General features: G+C 43.6%; 1 protein-coding gene and 1 long non-coding RNA gene across 5 annotated transcripts in view; one reads left to right on the forward strand and one right to left on the reverse strand.

Moving 5' to 3' along the window:
* pot (papillote) lies at positions 1-24,042 on the forward strand. The gene is made up of 6 exons (XM_012380659.2): positions 1-325; positions 10,826-10,912; positions 16,145-16,481; positions 16,779-16,935; positions 17,528-17,897; positions 18,248-24,042. The coding sequence occupies exons 3-6, from the start codon at positions 16,145-16,147 to the stop codon at positions 20,393-20,395; spliced, it is 3,012 nt and encodes a 1,003-aa protein (XP_012236082.1). The 5' UTR covers positions 1-325; positions 10,826-10,912; the 3' UTR covers positions 20,396-24,042.
* Positions 1-24,385, reverse strand: part of LOC105667286 (uncharacterized) — a 137,243-nt gene that overhangs the window by 80,225 nt on the left and 32,633 nt on the right. For all 4 annotated transcript variants that reach the window (XR_010890276.1, XR_010890277.1, XR_010890275.1 and 1 more), the window contains exon 3: positions 15,768-15,832. This is a non-coding gene — a long non-coding RNA (uncharacterized lncRNA). The remainder of the gene's footprint in view (positions 1-15,767; positions 15,833-24,385) is intronic.

Here is a 24,385-nt window from a genome sequence, read left to right on the forward strand (position 1 = left end):
GCAGGTAAGGACGCGGCGCGTAAGACTCGGACGACGCGCGATGATCGCGAGTGGGAGAAGAAAAGGCAGCGGCGTAGCGGTGGGTTTTAGTTCGCGCGTCGCGCCGAGATCGCCGAGGGGGGCTCCGTCGTCGCAGGTGAAACGCTCTCTCAGGAGAGCGGACTCAGTTGTAGCCGCGCGATCGCGCCTAGACGATATTTACCTGCCTGCGCGCGGAGATCCCGGCAGGAGCGCATCGTCCGCTCAAGAGTCCTTCCCCCCCTCGGAAGCGGGCCCCCGCACAGGCCCCGTACGCACGCACGCAACACGGCGATATTCGCACGAGGTAGGAGAACCTGCGTGTTATAAACTTTCGTTACCGAATACACGCTGAACTGACTGCGATACAGAGATCAGTCGTCTACGCGAACCGTCGCGAAAGTCCGCGGCAAAAAAAAAAAAAAAAAAACAATCGTCGGAAGGTATTGTAACTCCTCGGATACGTAGATCCTCGATCCTCGATGCTCCAGTCGCGCGAATTTCCTTCAGTTGTGACCGGTGTGCTTTGTGCATGCGATTTGGTACCGCGAAGAGAGAGAGAGAGAGAGAGAGAGAGAGAAACAGCGGGAGATTAGTTCGCGCACGCGAGATAGAAAGGGAGACTCGATCGCTTCGCGTCTCGTGACTAGATTTTCATTTGATTAAATCCGCAAACTCGCGACATTTTTTGCAACCGATTTCGTTGCGAAAAAGTGCTCGTGCGCTCGCTTTTACGTTTGCCTGACGAATCTGACGGTGATCTCAACGCTGACAGCAGCGCGGACGAATCGAGGTCGAGCGAGAGTTTCCGATACGGTGCGTGGTTCGCGGTTCGCCTACGAGAATTCAGACTCGAGGTCGTCGACTGTCAGCACGAAAGATTCGCTCATTAACTCCGGATGGGGAAGAGTCGCGGGTCAGCCCGGTAGCAATTTCGAGAGCGTGAGTAAGGCGCGCTCGCGAGCTGGTGCCCTGCGCACGCTATAGGCGTTCCCCGCTCGTGTAGAAAACTCGTTGACCTTCGCGCCTGCCGACGTTGCGATCGCGAGTAACGAAAGCAAGCAGCAGTCGGACTCCATTGCGCAAATTTCGGTAGCCTGTATATATATTAAAAATGATGCTGATCGCATTGAAAAGAATATGAGAAAAAGTAAAAAAAAAAAAGTTGTCGATTTTGACTTTTTTTTCTAAATACAAGAATATATTACTTTTGATTGAAAAATTTGAAGCGAAAACACGATGGAATTACACGTCTAAAATTAAACATCTGATTCCGTAATGGATATCTCGTGTTCCTTTCTTCTGTACACTCGCGCGTATCAAACACTTGTGGCAAGTGTATCGACCTTTCGCAAGATACTGCTGTAACGGGCTCGTGCAGGATATTAATTCCTCTGGTCAAGGTTTTGATCTAGGCAGCGAGAAATCAAAGTATCGCGCGAGGTATCGAATTCATGCACATAATAACGAATACCGGGCATTCAATGCAAATATCTCCGTCCTTTGATATCAAGTGATCTTCTGTAGCATTCTGATCGTCTGAATTCTAAGATGGATGACAATGTTGATCCCGATCTGTTTGACACGAAACAAATACGCTTGCGGCTGCCGCGCGTGAAGCTTTGATTTTGTGAAGAGTCGTATTTAACGAAATAATGTATCGCAATCCGTTGAGCGTGTCGGAAAACAGTAATTTAAATAGATCAATAGTCTAGAAAATAAGTCATTGGTATTTATACTGCGCGCGCCAACGCAGAAATACAGATAAAACCAATGAGATATGTAAAAACAGCTAATTAGTGGCGCAGTCAAAGCAGTTGGAGCTTTATTAATTAAATTAGTAATGCGATATCGGTGGTTTGCTTGAAAATTGCAAGTAGGCATCGACTGGAGGTCGCAAGGTGAGAGCGCAGATCGCGGAGCGTTCAGTCGATGCGATCGCGATGAGGATCTTTTTAAAGATTTCATATTATTCGCCGACTTCCATTTCCACCTGTTTGATTGCCGGCGCTTCGTCAGTATAGTAATTGATCGACGGATCGATAATCAACGATTGCACTTTCAGACGTGCATGCCTTATGCGCCGTATGCCTCGCGCCGTGTGCGAAGCTTGATATATTTGCTGACGGATGAATCGAGCATCGGTGTCATTCAAAGACCGCACGATCCAAGCAATTCTATAGAAAAGCAAAAGGATTCGATTGACGTTCGAAAGTTTACGCGATGCATTGCGCTGAGTGAAAAGACTTGAGAATCATCGAGTCTCAGTGCAGTATCTGAAAGCTGCCGCGAAGTACATTTTTAACACGTACATTATCGTAATGATTTTTATAAATTAATATCCTTATTTCGTCACGTTGGATAGTAATATATTTTTGGGGAGTCTTATTTTGTATAATTATCATTACGATAGCATTCAAAATATTCACTCAAATTTTGACAAGAAATTCTCTTGAGAATTCTAGATGCTTTTGATCAAGTTTCCAGGTAGAAACTTTATGCAAATTTAAAATACATTTGTATGAGTTTTTGTTATTTCCAATTCATACTCATACAATAAAACTTAAACGAGCCACTCAAGATTCGAATATTAAATTTGAAACATTTCTCAAAAAATTTGAAAGGCAAATCCACAGATTTACAATATAAAAATAAAATCTTCGAAGAGATATTTTCTACAATAATTTTTTACATTTTGATAAAATTCCCCGATTTCTGCAGGTAGAAAAAAATCATGAAAATTCCAGATTTTCCAATTTTTCCATATAGTGGATATCCGTTTTTTTTTCCAAGCTCTCGCATTGCACAAAATATGTAAAATTACATCAATTTGTTGCTGTTTTTATCTCGTGCTGCATAGTCGAAATTGTTCCTAAATCTTCATTTAGACACCTAAAATAAACGTAGAGAGTGTATCCGAATTTATATAATAAATTTTGAAATACGTCGAGCTACGCCACTGGCAATCGCTACCTCGCGAGAGGAGTGCGATGTATGCGACGCGAGCGCGTGGTCTCTCTTCTACGCGGAACAGGATACGCACGGGCACGCATTGGAGAGAACGCGCGCGTCACCCGCGGCGCCGTATCGATTTTCGAATTAGTCACATGAGAAAATTTTACAACAGCAACGGTGGCCGCTAATCGGGAGTGATACGTTCACGCGATCCGCCCCCGGAGATCATTTAACACGTTCTCGCTTTACTCGAAATTCCGGTTTCCCCGTTTCCGATCCGCGCTATTTATTTCGGTCGATTCACCGCGCGATTTACGCGGGGCGCGCGTGGCAGCGGTGTAAAATCGCGCCCGCGAACGCACAGGTCGACACGCGGAAATTGTTTTTGTCGCTGCTGCACGCGACACGGCCCGAAGTACCATCGTCCTGTGTTCGTCTCTCCGGCAGGAGGGTTTTAACGCGGCAACCGCCAACTGTTTCTCACTATTTTACAATTGCTATCGACGTGTACGATCCACGCCCCACGGCGAATCCGAACGAGATCCGACACATGGTATTCTCAGTCGCCCGCATTCTTTTTTAACAGAGATTTTTAGAGGAATTTACATTGAGTCTGTTTTGAAAGTTTTAAAGTATTGCGAGTTTAAGATTTAAGAACTTTCATAAGTTAAGCATTCCGAATTAATTCTTTGGAAGCGTGATGTTATTCTTTGTTTAATTAAACTCTAATTTTAATCAAACTTTACTTTAGTACAATTATAACTTAAATATTAATTTGAGGACATTCTGAGAAACATCTTCAATTCCTCAAACATCCTCGAGATGTCGGGAAGAAGTCCTCAGATTTCTGTACACTATTTGGATTGTAATTAAAAAAAAATGGTTTCAATATTTTAATTCTTTGCTACAAAAATATCCTAGAAGTACATATCGATACATATCGATTCAAAGTCTACGTGAGAAGAGAATGCAAAACAGCCGGGACACCCTGTATAAGTTAAAGGGCCTTACGGGTGCGAATACGGAGTGCGAGCGTAGTGTAGCGGTGGCATAGGCGAGGTAGCCGACGTGCGGTTTCGCAGCTTCGGCTTTTCGGCTCGCAAAACGACGAAATTGCGCGCGGCGGCTGATGCGGCGTGTACACCGACGCGGCCGCGGCGGCGGCGGTGTGGTACCGCCTCCTCGAAAACCGGTCCTGCTGCCGCCGCCGCCGCTGCCCGCTGTCGATTTCGCCTGCTGAACACGCGATCGCCATCTTGGATCCGGCGAGGATGACGTCAGTGGTACGGGGCACGGTCGCTTTATTCACTGCCGCTTACGCGCCTCGCATAGGTGCGGAGGTTCTTCACCGGGAAAATTGCGCTGGGAAATAGCTAAGTAATCGCTGCAATTCTGTTGAATTAAAAAAAAAAAAAGGAACTGAATTTACAAATATTTTAATTTTCGAAAAATTAAATTACGATCTTATCGCTTTGTTTGACAATACGTTGCTTTTTCTCTCAAAAGAATGCGAAGACAAAATTAGCATCGCATCACATTATTTATAGTTTTAATTGTTCATTCTATCGCGGCAGAGATGAAACAATGTTTATGTATTTCTTTACGGAATTTATTGCGTAAGCCGATAATCATGGTTAGAAAACTTTGTGTCAGCGATTTCTTTTTGCTATCTCCTTTTGCGGCTGGTAGTTTTATCGATAATACAGACAGATGCGGAAACTTGAGTTACCGCTTATTGCTTTTCTTAACATTCGGAAATAGTCGTGCAGTTTATATTGTAATCTACTTGATGGTATGATGAATGATCGATAATTACACTAATTTTATCTCAATATTTAATTTTCCACATACCATCTATACGTTTTTTTGCCAAACCGATAACAGGATATAAGTCATCACTTGATTATCTCTCTGCATTCCTATTCAAATAAATCTGGAGTAAACATGCGTGAGGAATATCGATTCTCTCTCTTCGATCTCAATGTTTTTCACTGCAAGCTGAGAATCGCGGTAAACGTAGTCCTGGATAATGGACTCGACAAAGCTGCCGGGAGATTCTTCGCTAGGCAGATTCCCATGACGCATAATACAGATGCACATTGATAAAATATTTGTTATGAAATTATTAAGCACGGAGGCGCGTGCGACCGTCGCGATTCGCACGTAATAACGACTTTCTGCGTGCAAGCACCGTAAAAGATTTTAATAGCATAGTATTAACTCGGATTAAAGAAACTGCACGGAAAATGGCCACCGTGCATGTTACAGTCGCGGTAATAAACATTTTTCCCATCGACGTTCATTACGCGAACCTTATCGATGGTGTTTTGCAATTTTCAGTTAATGTCCTCTTTCCTTTTTGTTGTCGCAATCCGCCGGAAACCGCAGAATTTTGCGCCAGCCTTGCCATTAACCATACGCTCGCAAAGTCACCTTTTTCCGGTTACAAAATTTGTAGATTTTTTTTCGGCGATTTGCTGTTTGATGAAAAAAATGGATAATTCTTATAATATATTCATATAATATATTTGAGAAACTTTTCATTGACGATAAAAGTTTAATCGCTTGCCATATCTAACCATAAAGTGTCTACATGCCAAATTTCACGAATCCAGAATTATTTTATCGGAATGCGTCGATTTTTTTATCAAACACTACACGCCTACATAGTACTTATCGCTTGTATCAACTCTCAATTAGCTCTCAAGCTGCTTTATTAATTACATTTTATTAAAAGGAAAAAATATTGAAGTATTTAGACGTATTCTACCGCAAATTCCTTCGCGTTCAGTAAACCGAAATTGTAAGAATCATTGAACTTTGCGCAGCGTATACTTTCATTTCAAATGATTTATGATAGCCAAAAATAATTGTTCGAGGTTTTCATTCGAAACCTGCAGGCTGTCTTTCAGCTCGTGATCGCGGATCGTAAAAATGCTCTATTTTATTTCCATACTACGTTCCTGAGGTAGCTGTGCACCATTCACTTCATACTAGAACATACTTTCGCAATAGTCCGACTGCTATAATTCGCAGCTACAGTGAGACAGCACGGTCCACAACTGTCCCTGCACTCTGATATTTCGATTTTTTTTCTTACCTGATCCCGTTTGTACTTATATCCGTTTCTTTGACGCGTGACAAGGCGCGAGACAAGACCCGCGTCGATCTACACGATCGTTATGCAGCCACCGTTGGCACGCGGTTAGAAAGATCGATAGCGGCAATGTTCTGGTTTCAGTTTTTCATTCTCTCAAGGGAAATCTTACAAATGATAATCTGTTTTATCTGTTTTATTAACCGTTACCAATTATTGTGAAAAACGATAACGATTATGTTTCGATTCCGTCGATTCTATTGCTTTCGCAAGAAACATCATAAATGAGCTTTTATATCTATTTTATAAACCGTTATAAACATGCTTATTATTGCAAATATCGATAATGGCAATATCGTGATTCTAGAGTTTTTACTTCTTTCAACCTTCTTACTTTTATAAATGGTTTAAATAAGAATATGTATTATATTTCCATTTTAATATCAATTATCGAGGACAATTGTTATAAAAGGACAATTTTCTGACTGTATTATTTTATAATCTTCGAGGACACTGCCATATACAGAAATATTTCCACGATATATCTTTCTACATAATTATCTATTAATAGTTACATATCTATGTATTAAAAGTAAATGCACTATTATGCAATGGAACGGACGTCTCTTTGCGTCACTTTTTTATGTCGCGAACGGAAGAAACCGTAGCTGTATTTTGCGATGATTCTGGAAAAAGAAAACTGCAATTCACTGAGAATAATCCATGACATTTCTGTTTTTGCTTTCGTGTCTTTTCAATTATTGCATCTTTTTCTTTTTCGCATGAACAACAAATCTACTCTATTTATCAACTATATAATGTCTTGTCTGATTAATGTATCTGCTAAAATTTTTCTTTGTCTCAAATTAAATTTCCAAATTTTTTTGTCATTTTTTTCACAGATAAAAACGATTTATTTTTAATTTAATAAATAATAATTAATTATTATTAATTATTAATTTTACAGAGGAAGCAATAATTAATCTACGGAGACATTTATCATTTATAATAATATTTACGTTAAAATCCTTCTTAATTTGACGTTGCAATGTTTTTCAGCTTTGTGTATTTCAAATAAGAGATTAAACAGCAGACATTTATCATTCGTTTGTCACTGTAAATCCGACATACGAGTGAATATTAATCCTTTCACAGACAAAAAAATCCTGCTTCTCGCCATTGTAGTAATAATTTTTTATTTCAAATTATTAAGTTCGTTATATTTTAGCCAAACCATTATTCGAAAAAAATCAAAAGCTCGTATCACAAAGCGACTAATCAAAAAGGATGTGCCGTGTGCATTTACATATATACGGCTGTGGTAATCTTCGTTTTTCCTTTCGATTCCTTTAATCCGCCGGTTACATTTATCTTCTACTTTTCGTGCGTCCAGCGATGCACGACGAACGCAATCGCGTGCGCTCGCGCCGCACACGTACGCGGTACAAGGGCACACGCACGTGCGCGGCGTCCAGTGAAAGTCGAGACTTTGCGCGCGGCTTTGCGCAACGAGATCGCTGTTGTCTCCTTCGGATACTAGTTCGACTTTAAAGGCTCGATCGCAGAAAAGGATCGAGACATTTGGCGTGACTCGTGTGGGCGTTCACGTCATACCTTCTTTCCAAGAATGTATCACGGAGGAAGCGCCAGCATCACACGCAATCGATTGAAAAAGTCATCGCGATCAGAAGAAAGCCTTGGGAATAGTTTATGTTGGCAAAATAACTCAATATTCTTAGATTTTCTACATGAAAAGCAAATCTATCGTTTTGCAATTTAAGTTTTCAAAAATTAAAAGAAAAACTGTCTGCATATTTATAGTTATTAAAGAATTACGCATATTTTTAAATATTTTTTTTGTAAATTCCTTCAATTTCAAATGAGTATCGCTTTGCAGATATTAGCAGTATTGATTTTATTACTTTCTGTGCGATAATTTTTAACGCTTATATTTATTTATTTTTCCAATGTTTTCCCACATTTAAGTACACAATGCTTGCCAAAGCATTTATATACAAAATTTATCGACTTCTACTACTTGTAAAACAAGAACGGACATTTACCAAGTGTTACTGACAAGTTGTAGCGTGTCATTTATTTTTCTTATTTTCGTGTATTCTCTACTGCGCTGTTATCAATGATATTATTTTAGCTTCTTCCCAAAATATAATGTTTCTATTTAAAAAAAGGGAAGGAAATTACGGCACAGACACCGAGACGACGAGTAATAAATTCGTCTGTCTCCAGATTCCTTTGTTATCATTTTACTTTTCGGAAATCGATGTTTCGCGTAATTGCCATCTTGTTTACTGTAATATATGAGTCTTTTCGCCCGCCACCTTCGAGAAGACACTCACGGGCCAGCAGAAATATAATAAATCTGTCATCCTCTTCTCTCATTTTACATGCTTCCATTTTTGTAATACAATGTGTTCGTACCTCTCCTTTCCACTTCCGCGCTAACTTGCCGCTAGTGATACTTTTATGTAATAGTTTCCACGAAAAATATAAGTCACTCTGTGCCGCAGCACGACATCCATGAGTAATCTCGCTGGCGATTTATTTACAAGCACTCGGGAAAAGTTTTGTCATCGTTTCCTAGCAGAAATAAACTCCGCGACACGTAAACCTCCAATTATTTAAATAACTCCGGGAATTATTTTAAGAACAGAATTAAAGCGATGATTAATAGACATATTACAGACGTGATTTATTTCGATGCGAATTACCGGAGCTGTCGGTCTCAGTAGTTTCACACATCACAATTCATTTTTTAATCGGTTTTACTGATCTTTTCTCTATCGCTGTCGCGTATATAATTAAAAATTCTTATCGTAAAGATTTTGAAAATCATTTCGTGCTTCTAGAAAATAAAATTTTGAAATAATAGCACTTTGTTCTGGTTACTGCGAGAAAGTTTCTCCATGTCTGCATATATGCATTTATAGAGAAAGTCTCTTTAAATAATGTACTCATGCCGGATATTTATTAAGTTAGCATAAGTTAGCCACTATTACATATTTTTATCCTCAGTAATGTCTATCTTCGTTCAAACTTTCTCGCTCAAAGTTAGGATAACTGTTTTGTTTGAATAATAAAAATACAAAATCCCCGCTTTTATTTTTCTAGAATATTTAATGCTGCAAAACTCATTTCTCGTCGTAGCAAATTAAATTTAAGATAGTCAAACTTTCTGATAGCGACGGCATGTTCGAGAAGCGACTCACTTTCTTTCACATTTTCTCAGCAATTTAGAATTTTTCATAAACTTTTCATAAAATTCAAAATTTCATCATTTTTAGAAGCTTTTATCGGGATCTTGTCGTCTATTCGCAATTCTTAAAACTGAATTCTGCAAAATAGAATAATATATAACTTCTAGCTGCGGCAATTTTGTCAGTTGCTATTTATATCATTGTTCAGTTTTGAATATTTCGAAGAAGCCGGTTGCTGAGGCACCCTGCGTACACCGTTCGCTCATAAATTCCGCCAAGGCGACGCGGCGCAGGGCCGCGTTGGCGGCATTATCGCGTGGGACATCTTTCGACCTGACCATCATCGAAAGCCTTCGTGAATTCTCTCGCTGATGATCCTCATTACGTCGCAAAATACGTGCAGCTTACACGGGCGGTGCACATGTAAGCGACATATTCAAACCACATAGCCACATACATCGGCATGACAATCACGTGCCGTCGCCCGAAAGAATGTTTGCGAGCGAGCGATGCGTTCCGACTCCAAGAAAATTGATCGAGGAGCTATGTCAACAGACGCACGTGCGCATGGATGTGTATTGTCGATGTGTGCGTTTGTGTGACAGGAAGCGGCCAAGGTTGGCCGCGCATCATCGTACTGTGTCATGGAATCGATTACATCAAGTGTACATCCTCGCCGGAGAGAGAAGTATGCCAGGCAGCGTAAAAAGCGGTATTAAATTCGGTTGACATTGTAACTCCGAGACTTCTTAATTTTTTTTTTGTTTTTTTGTTTGTCGACTGCGGGATTTTTAAAGCAGCCGACTCTTCGCGCCCCGAAGACAGCGAATAAGAGTAAAATTTCATCTGATAAAGGCTGAGAGCAGTCTCTCCATAAATCTTTCGGTATCTTTCTAATCTCGCACTTCATCTATCCCCTCATCATCTTCCTTTTACAATTTAGGTATCGCAGAGTGCACTCTCGAATGCAATTACAGAGTGCAGCCTAATGAAACTCTCGGAGGCCGCGAGGAACGCTAGAACGCACGTTAGAAACGCAGAAACGCAATAACGCCCAGGTGTTAACTGTGCACTTCTTAATAACACGTTTGAATGAAGAAGAAAAAAATCTATTACTCGGAATAAGGAAGCTGAAACACGCAACGCGATTCGGTTCAACAATCTCTGGCCGGCCGGCCCTCGTTGATAAAAACTTGTGATTTGTGGTTCGTGTCAGTGCATCGTCCGTCAGCTTACGATGTAAGCTAAATTACCGGCGAGGTTGCAAAAAAGCAGACCGAGAGCCTCTTTGCATTGAAACAAAGCGTCAGATTCTCTCTCAGCGTTTTCTTTCCCGTTGCGCAGTCGTTGTACAAGGATGACCACAGATTCGCGCGCTTGTGCCGGCGGTGTGGAAGCGTGTCGCGAATTTGTAGCCACCGTGTATTATCGGCCGTCAATCGCGCCTTTTTACGCGTCCCATCACGACGTCCGCATATTTCACGCTCCGCCGGGATAACTTTCACTAAATAATCCACGTCGTGTTACTTTGGTATTTCAGGACAGCGCGCCATGCGATAATCCTGAGGATACGAGGGACGAGGACTGGGACGGGATCTGCGATCAATAAGCGGCTGAAACGTCGAAGGTATGTCGAACCAATACTTATTACATAACTTGGCGACTCGTCCACTTTCGTCCGGTCTCGTATTCACGATTATCCAACATCTTCATCAAATGTAACTCGCTACGTCCGCAACTCGCAAAGTTTTATTTTCGAAATAGAACGCTTTTCAACAACTGGAGCAATTAAAATCACTTTCAATAGTTTTTATTGTTCTTAATAATTTCGCCTCTAACAGCAATATTTATAATCTCAAGTGTAAATTCTGTCGAAAGGAAAACTCTCTGGTAAAAGCGGAACGAAGAATGCCTTTCATTTGATGCAAACTCGAATTATTCCGCAGCAAGTTTTCACTGTTAATAGACAGTTTTAACGATCATTTATACACACTTCCATCATTTCTGACGTTTCGTGTGCGTTAAATATTATAATACAATGTAAATAAATGTAAGGAATTGAGCTAAGCAATTAGTATAAATAACTATCATTACAATCGTGAGACACCAGTTCCGAGATGATGTTTGCCGTCTCTTTCGCGAAGAATTCGCGCATTTCGGGATAAACAACGACAGCGCAGCGGTCAGTATAACCGGGTATTTTGTTACCGTCCCGAGAACGCGTATTACCGCGGCGTAAGTCTAACGGTGCAGCCGGTCCAGCGCGAGTGCATCGAAGCGTGCCGAGGACTCTCCTTCGTTTGCAATTCTGCATCGCGCGGCCTGCCTGCCGCAGTCATCGTTAGACGCGCGAGAGAGGGACTCAAAGGAGGAAAAGATGAAGAACGGCCGCGCGTTCCCCTCGATTTCTCGCGCGTTTTCCCCGGCTACGACACGGAGCGGCATAACGATGCGAGGCACGCGTGGAGCGCGGCACGATGAATCCAGCCGGACATATTCATCTTCCACGCGTTAAAGAAATCAGGTTAATTCAGCCGCGAACGTGTCCGGAAGAATTATACGAAGGTAATTCCGCGCTGAGAAATAAATTCAACGTGGTTTGCGCCTTGAAAAAGAGTTCCGCTTGAAATTGCATAACGCATTAGCGCGTAGCGCCACAGTAAGCAAACTAATGGAATCACTTCTGCGAAATCGACAAGCTCGCATATCGTGAGGGCGTTGAGGGATAACGCTGCTAAGGAAACTTTTTGCCGGCTCTTTTTGCCGGATACGATCGAGTCGACTGCACGAGGAAGCCGAAGATTGCGCCAGCGGAAGGCCGGATATCAATCGCATCTTTTTTAATGGCTCCGCCGTTGCGCTGATAATGGCCACGGCTAAGGTATCTCAGCATCTCGCAATGACGCGAAGGGAGAGGTTGAGATTGATGGCTGGGCACGATAGAGTCGGAATAAAATCTCGCGCGTCGCGAACGCGAACGCTCGCAAGCAAATCGCTCGTTGCGGAAAGGGCATGACTCAACTTTTCTACGAAAATAAGTTCTATCGGGGGAACTGTGTACCGTTAGGGTAGCCTCAGCGATCCGTGCAGGAAGATTCCGAGATGCGCTCAAGACAAGACTCGTCCGCGCGGTCTATTTTTTTGCTAATTATTTTTTATTCGAGAAAGATATAACGATCGGCAGTCACGCGAGAAAAAATATCTCTTTTCAAACATTTATCTCTTGTAATATACAAATAATTCTCACTTTTATAAGAGTATATAACTCTTATGAGTTTATAAGAGTATATAACTCTTAAGAGTATATAACTCTTTAATAATCAACGATCAGACTGAATCGCGAAATAAGGATACAAGTTTCCTAGTAATTTATATCTAGACTAGTAAAAACCGAGTACGATTCTTGATGCGTTAATAATCAATATCGTACGCACTGACATGCAAAATTAATGCACTAAGTGTCACATTCAATTCTTATTATTCTATATTTCACCCATTTGAAAATTTATAGAGCCCCGTTGTTCAAGAAACTAATATGTTTTGAGTTTTGAGAAGAGCATTATGGAAAACAGTGTACAGCAAGTGTTCTGCGCGTCTCACAATCAGTTTATCCTTGAAAGCATAGAGAATTTGCACATTCCTACTTTGTGTTTCACCCTCTACTTACATCGCACGCTGCAGAATTAATAACATTATCGAAACTTTAGTAATGGGATTGTTATTTTTAATTTCGAGATGACGCCGCAGACAGACGCTCGCTCGGAGGACGAGAATAATTAAAGAGAGTCGTAAAATTATTTGCGTAATAGGCGTCTTAGAATACCGCACCGAGCAGCTCGTTTCTCAGCAGCCGCGGGAGGCTGGGAAGTGTAATATTACCGAAGGGATTGTAATATGACTTAGCGTTCAGCGCCTGCGCTGCCGCGTTGAGAGAATTTTTTATTTCGATTTAACTCCTCGTATGCGTTATGTTAATGCGACTGCAAGCTGATACGGCTGGATGATATCACTGTGGAATATCGCCAATTAAATCGTGCTTTGTTTCCTATTAACTGTTCTTTTTCTACGGCGCGTCAATTAAATAATTAAATAACCGCGCGATCCGCTGCAGCACCTTCGGAGAAAGGAAACGCAGGAAGCGGAAAACGCTACAATTGCCATGAGACTTTTCCGTGATTTCTCGCGCGTTACTTTTTGCGCTCGCAAAATGCAGCTTCACTCCCGATAAGGAAGCTGTAAAATCTTTGATAAATGTAACAAATTGTCCTTTTTATCCAACCTTTGCTATTTGTGACTTTGTGGAATAATTTCTGATCATTCATCGTTTATAAAAGGTATTGCACGTTTTGTCTCTTAATAATAATGAGTTATGATAAATATAGAATTAACTTTGTTCCAAAGAAATTGAATGGAAAATAATTTTTGTCGAAAATGTTGATAATATAAATAATACTTGTGTAAAAAAATAAGCATTCAACATTATTCTATTTATAAAGGATATTTTTAACTTTAAAGTTAAAAATATCCTTTATAGAGGTCTTTTTAACATTAAAATTCTTTATTAATTGCGTAATATTTTTTTATATCAAATTGCTAAGTTCGCTGATCAATTGATTGCTCGACCCATCAAAATAAAAGAGCAATAAATCTAATAATAAAGCTACGTTTTGTTATCCTCTTGCGTAATTTATTATAACACTCACAAGATGTGTCTCGAAGCTAATCGCTCCCGACGCGATGTAAATATAGCGCAGCTCGTGCAGTTAATATAACTATTTCTATCTCCGACGCTCGATATTTGGCGTTAATAAATGGCCCATCCAATCCGTCACTCTGGTCGATTACTCTTGAATTATGCACTCATCGTGTGCAAGTTAGGTCTACAGTAGTTTTTTTTTTTTTTTTTGGAGCAAGGCTGAGTATTGAAATAAATTGCTATCCGAATCTATTTTTACCTCTAACGATTGATAGCCGCTAACTAATATTCGAGCTGTCGTATGCATATTTACAGCGCGCGATAACGTTCTTTTAAATACGCCTTTCACTTCTGTGCGTTGTTTTCTACTTGTACACGTTTGCAGCCTTTTATTTTTGCGTTTGATGTCAAAACTGTGCGACCACCCCTCTAATGTTCCTTTCGGACAATAGAAAAATACTCTCCAACTGAACAAAGTCTTGAGAAGAAATAAATATTGTTACACTTATTTTCCAGCGCTTCACTTAATATCGCTAACAATTGTCAGTGTCTTATTGTGCAGAGCGATGCGACGAGAACTATTCGCGCATTTCTCACGCGCTACTAAACAGCAACGAGCAACGAACGGCGTGCAATTTGCTACGCGTCCAGTTTTCAGGGAACGGTAATGCCTGGTGCGCGGCGGAATCGCGAATTCTCCCGGCAACGACGACGACGACGGCGGGGCAAGTGATTCACGCGTTTTCGCGCGAATGCATTATCACCGGGAATATCATCGTCTGGCGTTTACGACAACGGAGCGCCATCGCGCCGCGCTGTGTGTCTGCGCGCCATGTAGATTCGCATTAACATGCACGAACGAAATGCCACGGTAACGCAACGCGTATTTTTGCACGCGGCTAGTAATGCCTATAATTTGTACGTTTGCTTAGTGCAATTACCGGCGGTAAGCGTAACAGTATCTTGAAGTGGGCTCTCGAGGCCGCGGACTCGCCCGGTTATAATCGTTCGGTGTATCATTAAACTTGCGATATGTCATCTTCATTTTCATAATTCATAAACGACGACGTCTCGCGTTTTATACGAAAGAAAATGATGATAGTTAGTGCGCTCGGCGAGTAATTCGCTCGTAGCTCGCGGAATGTCTAGCTTTATCATGAACAGTGGAATTTTTATGCGATTGAGATCACGTCGGCACGTAGAAGGTCACAATCGACGTTTATCCGTTTTATGTCTCGAAAGGAAATATCACGACGGATAACGGCGTTCTCTGCTCCAGTTGAGTAAGAGGACTCAAGAAGGGCCGTCTCTCCCAAGGTATTATTTATACAGGGTGTACTGACAATCCTTTTTCTCAGCCATAAATTCTTTGATGAAAGTTTGCATTAAAGTTTTTCATTAATTTAGCTATAGCTCTATGAATTTTAAATTAATCTTAATCGATAAAAATTTAATTCGATGCCATCGCAATTCTTCACGACTTTCAATTAAAATTACATAAAAGTAAAGTGTATAAATTAAGTGCAAAGTGCTTCTCCGATAAATTATTTCAAGTTCCAATGCCTATAATTCAAAGAAATATTGATTTATATATAATAGCAAACAATTGGTCTTTTTTTTTTTTGTTTCTCATATGTGCGACTCAGAGAAAGTGCGCGACTTCTGGTACACCTTGTATAGAATGTGATGACGCATTACGATGGGCAAATCGCGCCACGCAGCATGTGAATTGAGCGATGCGTATACAAAACAATGACGTAGCTGAAATATACAAAGGAAAACTTACATTAAAGAAGTCGCTCGTGGGAATGTGGACAGTCGAGCTGCTTCCTTGTGGATCTTAGACGATACCTGAGGAGAAACAATGATTTCGATTATTATAGTAGCGCACATATTACACATGCAATACCGCATTCGTCATTAAAGTGCATTATTATACGAATTAGGCTAATTGAAATAAATATGAAATGCGAAATAAGTATCGTGACACTTTTCGATAATAAAATTCATGGTTACGAGAGTTATTATGAAATTATGACAACTCATCTGAGTCATCAAAAATCTATTAAAAAACAATTACTACTATTTGCACAAATATTCTACATATTTTCACGCATAAGCGCAACAGCTTTTCACAGGTTTTCTTTTTTTTTTTCGTTATAGATGCTGCCGAAATTGATTGTCCTGCTCTGGGCAGCAATTCCGATTGCGTTGTCCCAGAGCAACTATGCGTCGCAAGGCAACAGCATCGAGTATCAGCCAGGACTGCCGCCGAGCACGGTCCTCGACGGCAAAGTCACCAAGCTGGACGACATCTCGCCGGTGATATTTTTGAATCGAACGAGAGCTTATCTAAACTGCGGCATGGGTAGCATGGAGGTCGAGCTGAAGTTCGAGGAGCCGTTTTACGGAGTGGCCTACGCCGATTTCGATCGCAACAGCGCCTGCATATTCAAAGGACGAGGCGCGACCACCGCTAAACTGGAACTACCTCTCAAGGGTGCGTCTTTTTATCAAGTTTCACATTCGCATTCTCGCGACGATAATAGCATTTATTTCACAGAAATGTAAAATCCTATCATTTTTGGGAATAAATTATTGTTTTACTAAGCATTATTTGTGACTGATACGGGATTAAATAATTTTACGAAAGGATGTCTCTTTGGCAATTGTTTTTACGAATTTATTTGTCGCAAGTATGCAATTATATAACTATTAACTGCTACGTTTAGAAAGCATTCTCATCGCAACACAATGGATTTAACTTCTTATCGCGTGAAAATAATCTGTATTTCAGGATGCGGCACAAAGCAGGAACCCCTGCGTGTATTCACCAATAATGTGGTTGTCCGCTTTCATCCTGGATTAGAAATGGACGGAGATGAGGTTATCACTATAGTCTGCAGATATCCTCCACCCGTGGCGCCGGCACCTCCTAAGACGCCAGAGAGAATGTAAGAATCTTTTGTTGAAGTCTTCGCCGCAAAGACTTATCAGACTTGGATTATTGCCAAATAGAGTTCTTTGCGAAAATTAACGGTGAAATTTGTCGGATTATTTTCTCACTAAACAGTGCAACTTCTAATTTGTTAAACGATCATTGTATCATATGTAAATCGTTCGCTCGTTTGTGCGGAATTTTTTAAATTTATTACACGATCGATATCGTCGTCAGAAAATCAAACTTTAATACCCGTGTAAGAAAAACAAAAAAAAAAAAAAAAAAGAAACGTGCGCATCCCCATTAAATATTTAAACTGTCAAGCATCCGCGAGGAACGCGATTTAATATTCGCATTTAATGTTTGCCATCCCGCTGCGCAATATCGTGCCGCACGAATCGCGAATAAGAAATAACGTTCCGTATTCAGAACGCGCCTTTGTTTCTCGTTCAGTCCAGTTACCCTCGCGGAGAGTTGCACTCCGAGATATCACATCCGCTAACTGTAGCGCGCTCCGCCGTCGCTGCATTTGCATCGTTCAGCCCGCCCCGCGCTATACATCTTCCGGCCTAATTTCACTTCCGCTCTCTCTCTCTCTCTCGCAGATCGGCCACGTTGGCGCCCGCGCCGGTGACCGAGCCACCGCTGAAGGGCCTGCAGATCCTGCTGATTATCTGCGCCATCCTGTTCCTGTCGCTGCTTCTGCTGGGCCTCGGCTGCTCCTACATGTGCCTGAAACGCCGAAACGTCCGCGTGGTCCATCGGCATCCGTTCGAGAGCGGCACCGGTTCCGAGATAACGAAGCTCTCCGGTTCGTCCCTCAGCCATATCACCATGTTCGAGGGCCTGAAGATACCGCGCGCACACGCTCTTCTTCACGCGACCGCCGCGTCTACTTCCGGCAGCGAGGCGAATCTGGTGATCGATCATTCGGACACGCTGCCGAGCGATTATCCGAGCGAGAGCCACTCCGAGGTGAGTCCCGATAATTGTCTGAGAAGACGGATGATTGCGCGGAGCTTGTTGAAAAAAATATGAAACGAGAGCATCGCTGCTCGTACCGCTGATTTCTGCTATGTTAAAGCTGCTGCCGTATTTTTTCCCTAAATTTTCATTTAGTCTGCAAATTAATAAAATTTTCTCAGTAATGTAACTTAATAAATATTAATATCGTTTTAAGTAACGCGGTGCTGAAAATTAACTTTAATAGCGCGGAGAATTGAAGAAATGTTGCCGAAACATTTTTTCCGATCGAAAAAAAAAAAACGCGAAATGAAGAATAGTCGCGCGACCGATCACATGGTTCGATTTTGAATTTTCTACAGGTGGACGAAGAGCGCTCGCTGCCCGTGTCCTCCGCTGGATCCTACGACAACAAGGCGTTCGTGGAGCACCACGAGGTCCAACATCAGCGCCAGATGGAAATGCGCACGTCGAGCTCTCTTTATTCCGAGACGGTCGCCGCCGAGGTGGAAACGTCCTCGATGACGGCCGCAAACGCTTCGAGAATCATGGTGCCGCGTCACCCGGTGGCCGTTCCGATCGAGCCCAAGTTCGACGTGCAGATGCGAGTGAAGAGGGCACCGCCGCCGGCGCCCAGCCCGCTGCCGTCCGAGTCCGACGTGGCGAGCATCGCTCTCGAGAGAAACCTGACGACGATTCTGGAGCGCGAGGAGACCAGCCGCTCGCTGGGAAGCTCGCCTTACCGAATGACAACCTTCTCCTACGTGCCCGAGCTGCACGGACCGCCGGGAGGCGCGTCCTCCGTCTCCACCATCTCGCGGCAACAGACGCCGCCGGTCTACTCGAGAATCCTGCGCAAGCAGGCGGAGAGGGAGACCACCGTGATCCAGGAGAAGCTGCCGTCGCCGACGGGCGAGCCGCTGCAGCATCGCGAAATCCGCCGGCCGAGATCCCTCGCCTCTCTCGACACCGAGCTCACCGAGACGCGCTCGCTGACGGAAGTGACGGACGCCTCGCACGCCAAGTATCGCGTGGCGAGCATTCTGGCGCCGACTCCGCCGCCGCCGCCGCCGATCGCGCCCACCGCGTCCGCCACGACGACGCACACCGCCGTGCAGCATCGCGAGCACCGTCTGCTGCGCGAGGAGATGACCGAGCCGCTGGTCGAGCCGCAGGTGGTCGCGCCGCGCCGCCCGGAGATCACGACGCACGAGGTGGACGACGTGTTCCTGCGCACCGTCACCGAGAAGAAGACGATCGAGGACGTGGAGCGCCATTGCCGCCAGGTCACCGAGTACCGCACGCGGCCGCCGGATCTCAAGTGGGACGTCACCATCAGAAACTATCCGACGGAGGACCTGCCGCCGCCGCCGCCCGAATGGGAGAACTTCTCCGACGTCAGCTCGGCCTCCAACCTGACGATCACGAACGAGCCGGCGAGCAATCTGACCGCCGCGGACGACGAGCCGGACGTGAACATCGAGCCGACTTACACGGCGCGCGCTGAAATGCCGAGACCGCCGATGCCGGCCTCCCGCCGATCCCTCGACGACGCCGACGCCGACTGGTACAGCAGACTGGCGCGCGTCCTGGAGCCGCGCTACGCCGCCGAGCTGACGAGCGAGGAGCGCGTCAAGTGGCGCGAGATCATCACGACGGAGAGCACGCTGCGCACTCTGCTGACCGAGGCGGTGGTGAAGGAGGACTACGAGCTGATACGCAAGGACGCGAGATACGTGAACCTGTTCCCGCCGGCCAAGTGGGACGTCATCATCCGAATCCTGAGCCCGCCGTCGACGCACGCCGCCTCGTCCTCCGGCCACGGCAAGAATCACGGCCAGAGGTACAAGCGCTCCAAGTCGTCGGAGTGGGACACCAGGTCCAGACGGTCCTCCCTGCCCACCCTGTACGAGTACGAGAGCGACGGCGGCAGCTCGGCGCGCACCCTCGGCACCCAGAGCCATCATCTGCAAACGTCGCAATCCGCCACGACTATGAGCGGCGGCGGCGGCGGCGGGCAGAGCCGTCCGCGCCGACTGGGCGGCGGTTCCGTTCGTTCGCGAGGCGCCGGGCCCGGCAGCGAGGCCGATCTGCGATCCATGTCGGAGATCACCGTCCGCGATTTCGCCAGGATGGACCGGGACGATCTGACGAGCCTGAGCTCCTTCGAGGGCGCGGATTCTCTCGTGCGATCGCTCAGCCAGCCCAGTCTGGCCAGATCGGGCTCGGAGTTCACCGAGCACTGGGGCGTGCCGTCCGGCATCTTAGATCTGCCGCAGTGGACGACCGAGCACGCGGAGGACGTGAGCTCGGTGGAGACGACGCCGAGGGCGATCAGGAGGGGCGACAGATTGCAAGTGCTCGCCTCCTTCGACGAGCGCAGACGAGGTCCGTCCATCACGCGGTCGAGCCGGTACACCGAGAGGGAGCTTAGCATGCGCGTGACGGAGAGTCAGAGAGCCTCGGACTGGTTTAACGACAACAATTCCGAGCCGGAAATGCAGATCTAAGCGGATCCCAAAGCGGATCACAGATTCTCGGCTTTTACCTCAACACACGGAGACGACGATTCCTTCATCTCGCTGAAAGTCTCAGTGAAATTATTAGAAATGCATTTACGACAACACTGTATTACTTGTACCTCACAAAAGATTGATGTCGTTATTTTTTAATTCTTTCAGCAGTATTTTTCTGCTGCCATTTTAATCGAACCGATAATCTAAAAATCTAACGTAATTCATTTTAATTCGATCAACTTGTCACGGCGATAAAAAAGATCTTTTACGTAACATTTTTGACAGCTAAAAATAATTGAGCTGAAAAATGAAAATTCCGATGAATCGAGATTGAGAACTGAAAGAGAAATTCCAATATAAATTTTTCAATACCGATTGAGTATAAAAATATTGCTCGAAGAGTTAAAGATGCCGCAGATGGAAAAGATTTATTGAAAGGTCAGTCGAATTTTCTTCGCAACTTTTCCGCGACTTCACACGCTCTCGTCTTTCGAACCACTGCACGAGCCGCGATGCGATGGATTATGATTTATACATCGCTCGTATTTTTCTCACGGGTGCTTTTTCTCGATTGGGATGTCTACGTGGCCCCGCGCATTACGTGTGCATGTCGCATTTGTTTTGCTCTCAAGCGAGACTTCCTATATGATCAATACATCTTGCCAAGAATGATGCGCAATGCACACAGTAGCTGCGACAAAATAACGTTCCGCAGCGGTCGGTGTAAAATCCATTTATTTGCAACGGCTAGTCCGCCGTTTCTTCCTTCCGTTTCTTACGTCGATTGTGTCGCTGTCCTACTTCCCTCCGCGGCTCATGGCCGTTCCACTGCCGATTCCGTTTCCTCGCGCCTGACAGCTCGAGGGCTCATGCTCAACCGCGCAAGTAACCGAATTGTCCCAATTTCGGGTATCGCTTCGCCGTCTCTCCGGCATCCAGAATCGCTCGGCATTATAATATCCCGCAATTCGGGCAATTCGGCCGCCACTCTCTTCACACGTCACTCGTAACGCGAAATGTGATTCGCGCGGGTTCGCCCAGTCTCGACCTCGGCACGAGTGGGTCTGCAGATTCTGGCGGGCGCATCATCGGAAAATTATACGTAACTGCACAACTTGAGCCATTAAAGTTTATTAGCGATCTTGACGACTTTTCTTCATCGGCAACTCTCGCGATTTACTTGTTTCCTATCAAATCGCGAGAAACATCGTCAACAAATATTTCGCGGCGAGAATCTAAACGACGCGATTCTGCTCGAAAAATTTCCGAAGCTTTAATGGTTTAATCGGAACGAATGTCTCGACATTCGTTCTCCACGGAAAGTAACGCGAGAAGAAAAAAAAAAAAAGTTTCGAGGTGGGAAAATAATAAAATAACATAGTGTAATCGCGAGAGAGAGAACGACGTATCGCCCGCGCGACGCGACTTGTTCTCGGCTTCCTAACGTTCGATAAATCGCAAGATCTCCCTCGGAGATCGCAAGGGGATCACACCGGTAGCTCGCGACTAAAACCGCCCCCCCCCCTCCCCCTCCGCGCGCGTTTGCGGTACAACTGCGATAATAGTCTACTTAAGTAGGTAACGAAACACACGGTGCTGGGTTATACGCTTCAAACGCTAGTTAGAATTCCCTCTTCAAGAACATTTGCGAACCTAACCCCTCTCTCTCTCTCTCTCTCTCTCTCTTTCTCTCTCTCTCCTCCCCTTCCCCTTTGCCACACCACTCTATCCCGAGTCACTTATGCGACTTAACGTATTTTGTTGGAATACCAGGGCTCGGCCGAGATACATATCGACCGACACGGTATGCGCGTAGATAGGTGTTATTTGTAATTATGAGTACTTTAATGGCCAATGTATATTCACACGTATTAAATCTGTACGTATAATATTCTCGCCCGCGCTATACGTCCACGCGCAGTCATTAGAGTTCGTGAAGTCTTCCGAATCCGCGAGCACGCTCGCGCGAGAATTCGGAGTTTACGAATTCCATTCATATATCACGGCGCGTTATAGTTCCCGCGATACGCAATCGCTCCGGAGTTTGCTTTAACAATCTCCATCTTCGAAACGTCGCTTTTAAACAATGATGTTATCTTCACGTTGTTTGCGTCGAGTTAAAGTTATCAAATTGTCAATTGCAAGCGGAGCGAGTTAAAGTGACATAAGTAATCGAGTTTCTTTTTCAAGGAATACTTTACGTTGTGTTTGCGCGCATTTTTTTTCAACCCAATAAAATGTGAAATATCGCGAGTCGAAATATAATAATATTTATATATGAAAATTCGCTACATATATTTCTATCTGTTCAAATTTATTAAAATATACCGATTAAATTATTTTCATGCAATTGATTTGAATGTTAAACGGTTGATGTATGTTGTAATTGTAATTTATACGTGTGTTGCAACGTTTAATTATAATATTTAAATACTACTACAGTGGAAAAACACGACCGCGCTATTCTTTATTTATACACAATTCGTACAAAATGGAATTGATACGCAAATAAAGAGCTCGTGGAATTTATGTTCGATAGCTCAAGTCCGAGGCAATTCGCTTGCGAAATAAATCCGTCCCAAGGACTTGGAAGCCGATATCACACGATACTACAGCGAGCGTGTAATTTTCTAAAACGTAATATGTAGAAAGCAGAAAGTCGTGGGCGCTTTTTATACATATATATATATATATATATAGCTGTAAATCAAATAAAGTTATGCATATTTTAAATGTCAAAACAAATTAAGCGCACATGTGGACGAACGAATAAAAGATAAAACGCCCAGAGCACGAAAAGAATATTAAGCGCAGATAATAGGATGATAAATCATATTGAGAAATTACATAACAAGTGCTATCAACGTCGGAGTTTTTCTCCCGGCATCGGCTACATTGATTTTTCAGAGTGTCTTTTAACAAAGAACCGCTGTCGCGGGCAAAATTCCATGTCGGCGTGAAAGGGAAAAGAAATACTTGAGATAAAAGAAATTAATGAAACGCCTGCGTAACTTGCGGAAGAAATAGCGTGAAATACAAGAATATCGCGACCGTCGAAAACTTTTGTCGAGCGAAATAGCGCGCTATATATTGTTAGAAATTAACGTAACGGATAGACATACTTATGTATTTTTTATATCGAATTTTGCATTTAGATTCGACTGTCTTTCCGAGTCGGATGCGTAATATTCGGCTAAAGTACATAAGCGCGAGTGAAACGAGCGCTAGTGAAATGTACATAACGGGGGCTCACATTGAGGAAGAAGGAAAGTTTTTGGTAGAAAGAATGGATACGTCTGTCGTATCGTCTGGTGACTTGCGAATATATATAAGCTTGAACTAAGCTCCTAAATTGTAACTCTTAATAAATGCTGGCAGCCACGAACCGCAGGTCTGAGTGCGTTGTAAATCATGTAACCCTCGTCGCTTCATGTTACTCCACGGGAGATTAATTTACGCGACTCGACGTGTTGTCGAAGTTATGAAAATAGCGCAAGTTCGGGAATCACGTTCGCAGACAAGTGAAAAAATGTAATACGAGCTTTCTGCGAGTTTAGAAGAATACGGCTATTAATAAAATCGGTTACTAAAACGGCTTGTACTGTCATTCTTATTGCCGAATAAACTCAATGATAACTTGATTGAGAAGTTGACTTATTTCAGCGTCAATCCAGTGCGGAATGTATCGCGCGCGAAAGAGAATTATCGTTTCAATCTTGGAGGAATTGTCAGGACGTTTCCCCGCCGATGTTGGGCTCAATTTTATTTAAGCCATATCAAACGCGAATGCGCCCGGCAGTTAAGTTGTCTGGAAAATAACGAAACGACCATAAACTTCAATTTCGACGAGTGCAACAAAACATAAAGCAGAATACCTATCGATATATCGCAGGACTAAAGCTTAATCCATTAAAATCCACTTTCCGCAACCTGGATATCGTCGAACAATTTATCATTTCGCGTCAAAGGCGAATAAAGAGAAAG

This window comes from Linepithema humile, chromosome 5, assembly GCF_040581485.1.
Source record: "Linepithema humile isolate Giens D197 chromosome 5, Lhum_UNIL_v1.0, whole genome shotgun sequence".
Classification (NCBI taxonomy): Eukaryota; Metazoa; Arthropoda; class Insecta; order Hymenoptera; family Formicidae; genus Linepithema; species Linepithema humile.

What these genes read in the sequence shown, in the direction of transcription:
- pot (XM_012380659.2), top strand. Translation starts at nt 16,145, where the DNA reads ATGCTGCCGAAATTGATTGTCCTGCTCTGGGCAGCAATTCCGATTGCG. An exon ending in ACTGGAACTACCTCTCAAGG is followed by an intron (nt 16,482 to 16,778) that starts GTGCGTCTTTTT and finishes TCTGTATTTCAG; the next exon opens with GATGCGGCACAAAGCAGGAA. An exon ending in CGAGCGAGAGCCACTCCGAG is followed by an intron (nt 17,898 to 18,247) that starts GTGAGTCCCGAT and finishes AATTTTCTACAG; the next exon opens with GTGGACGAAGAGCGCTCGCT.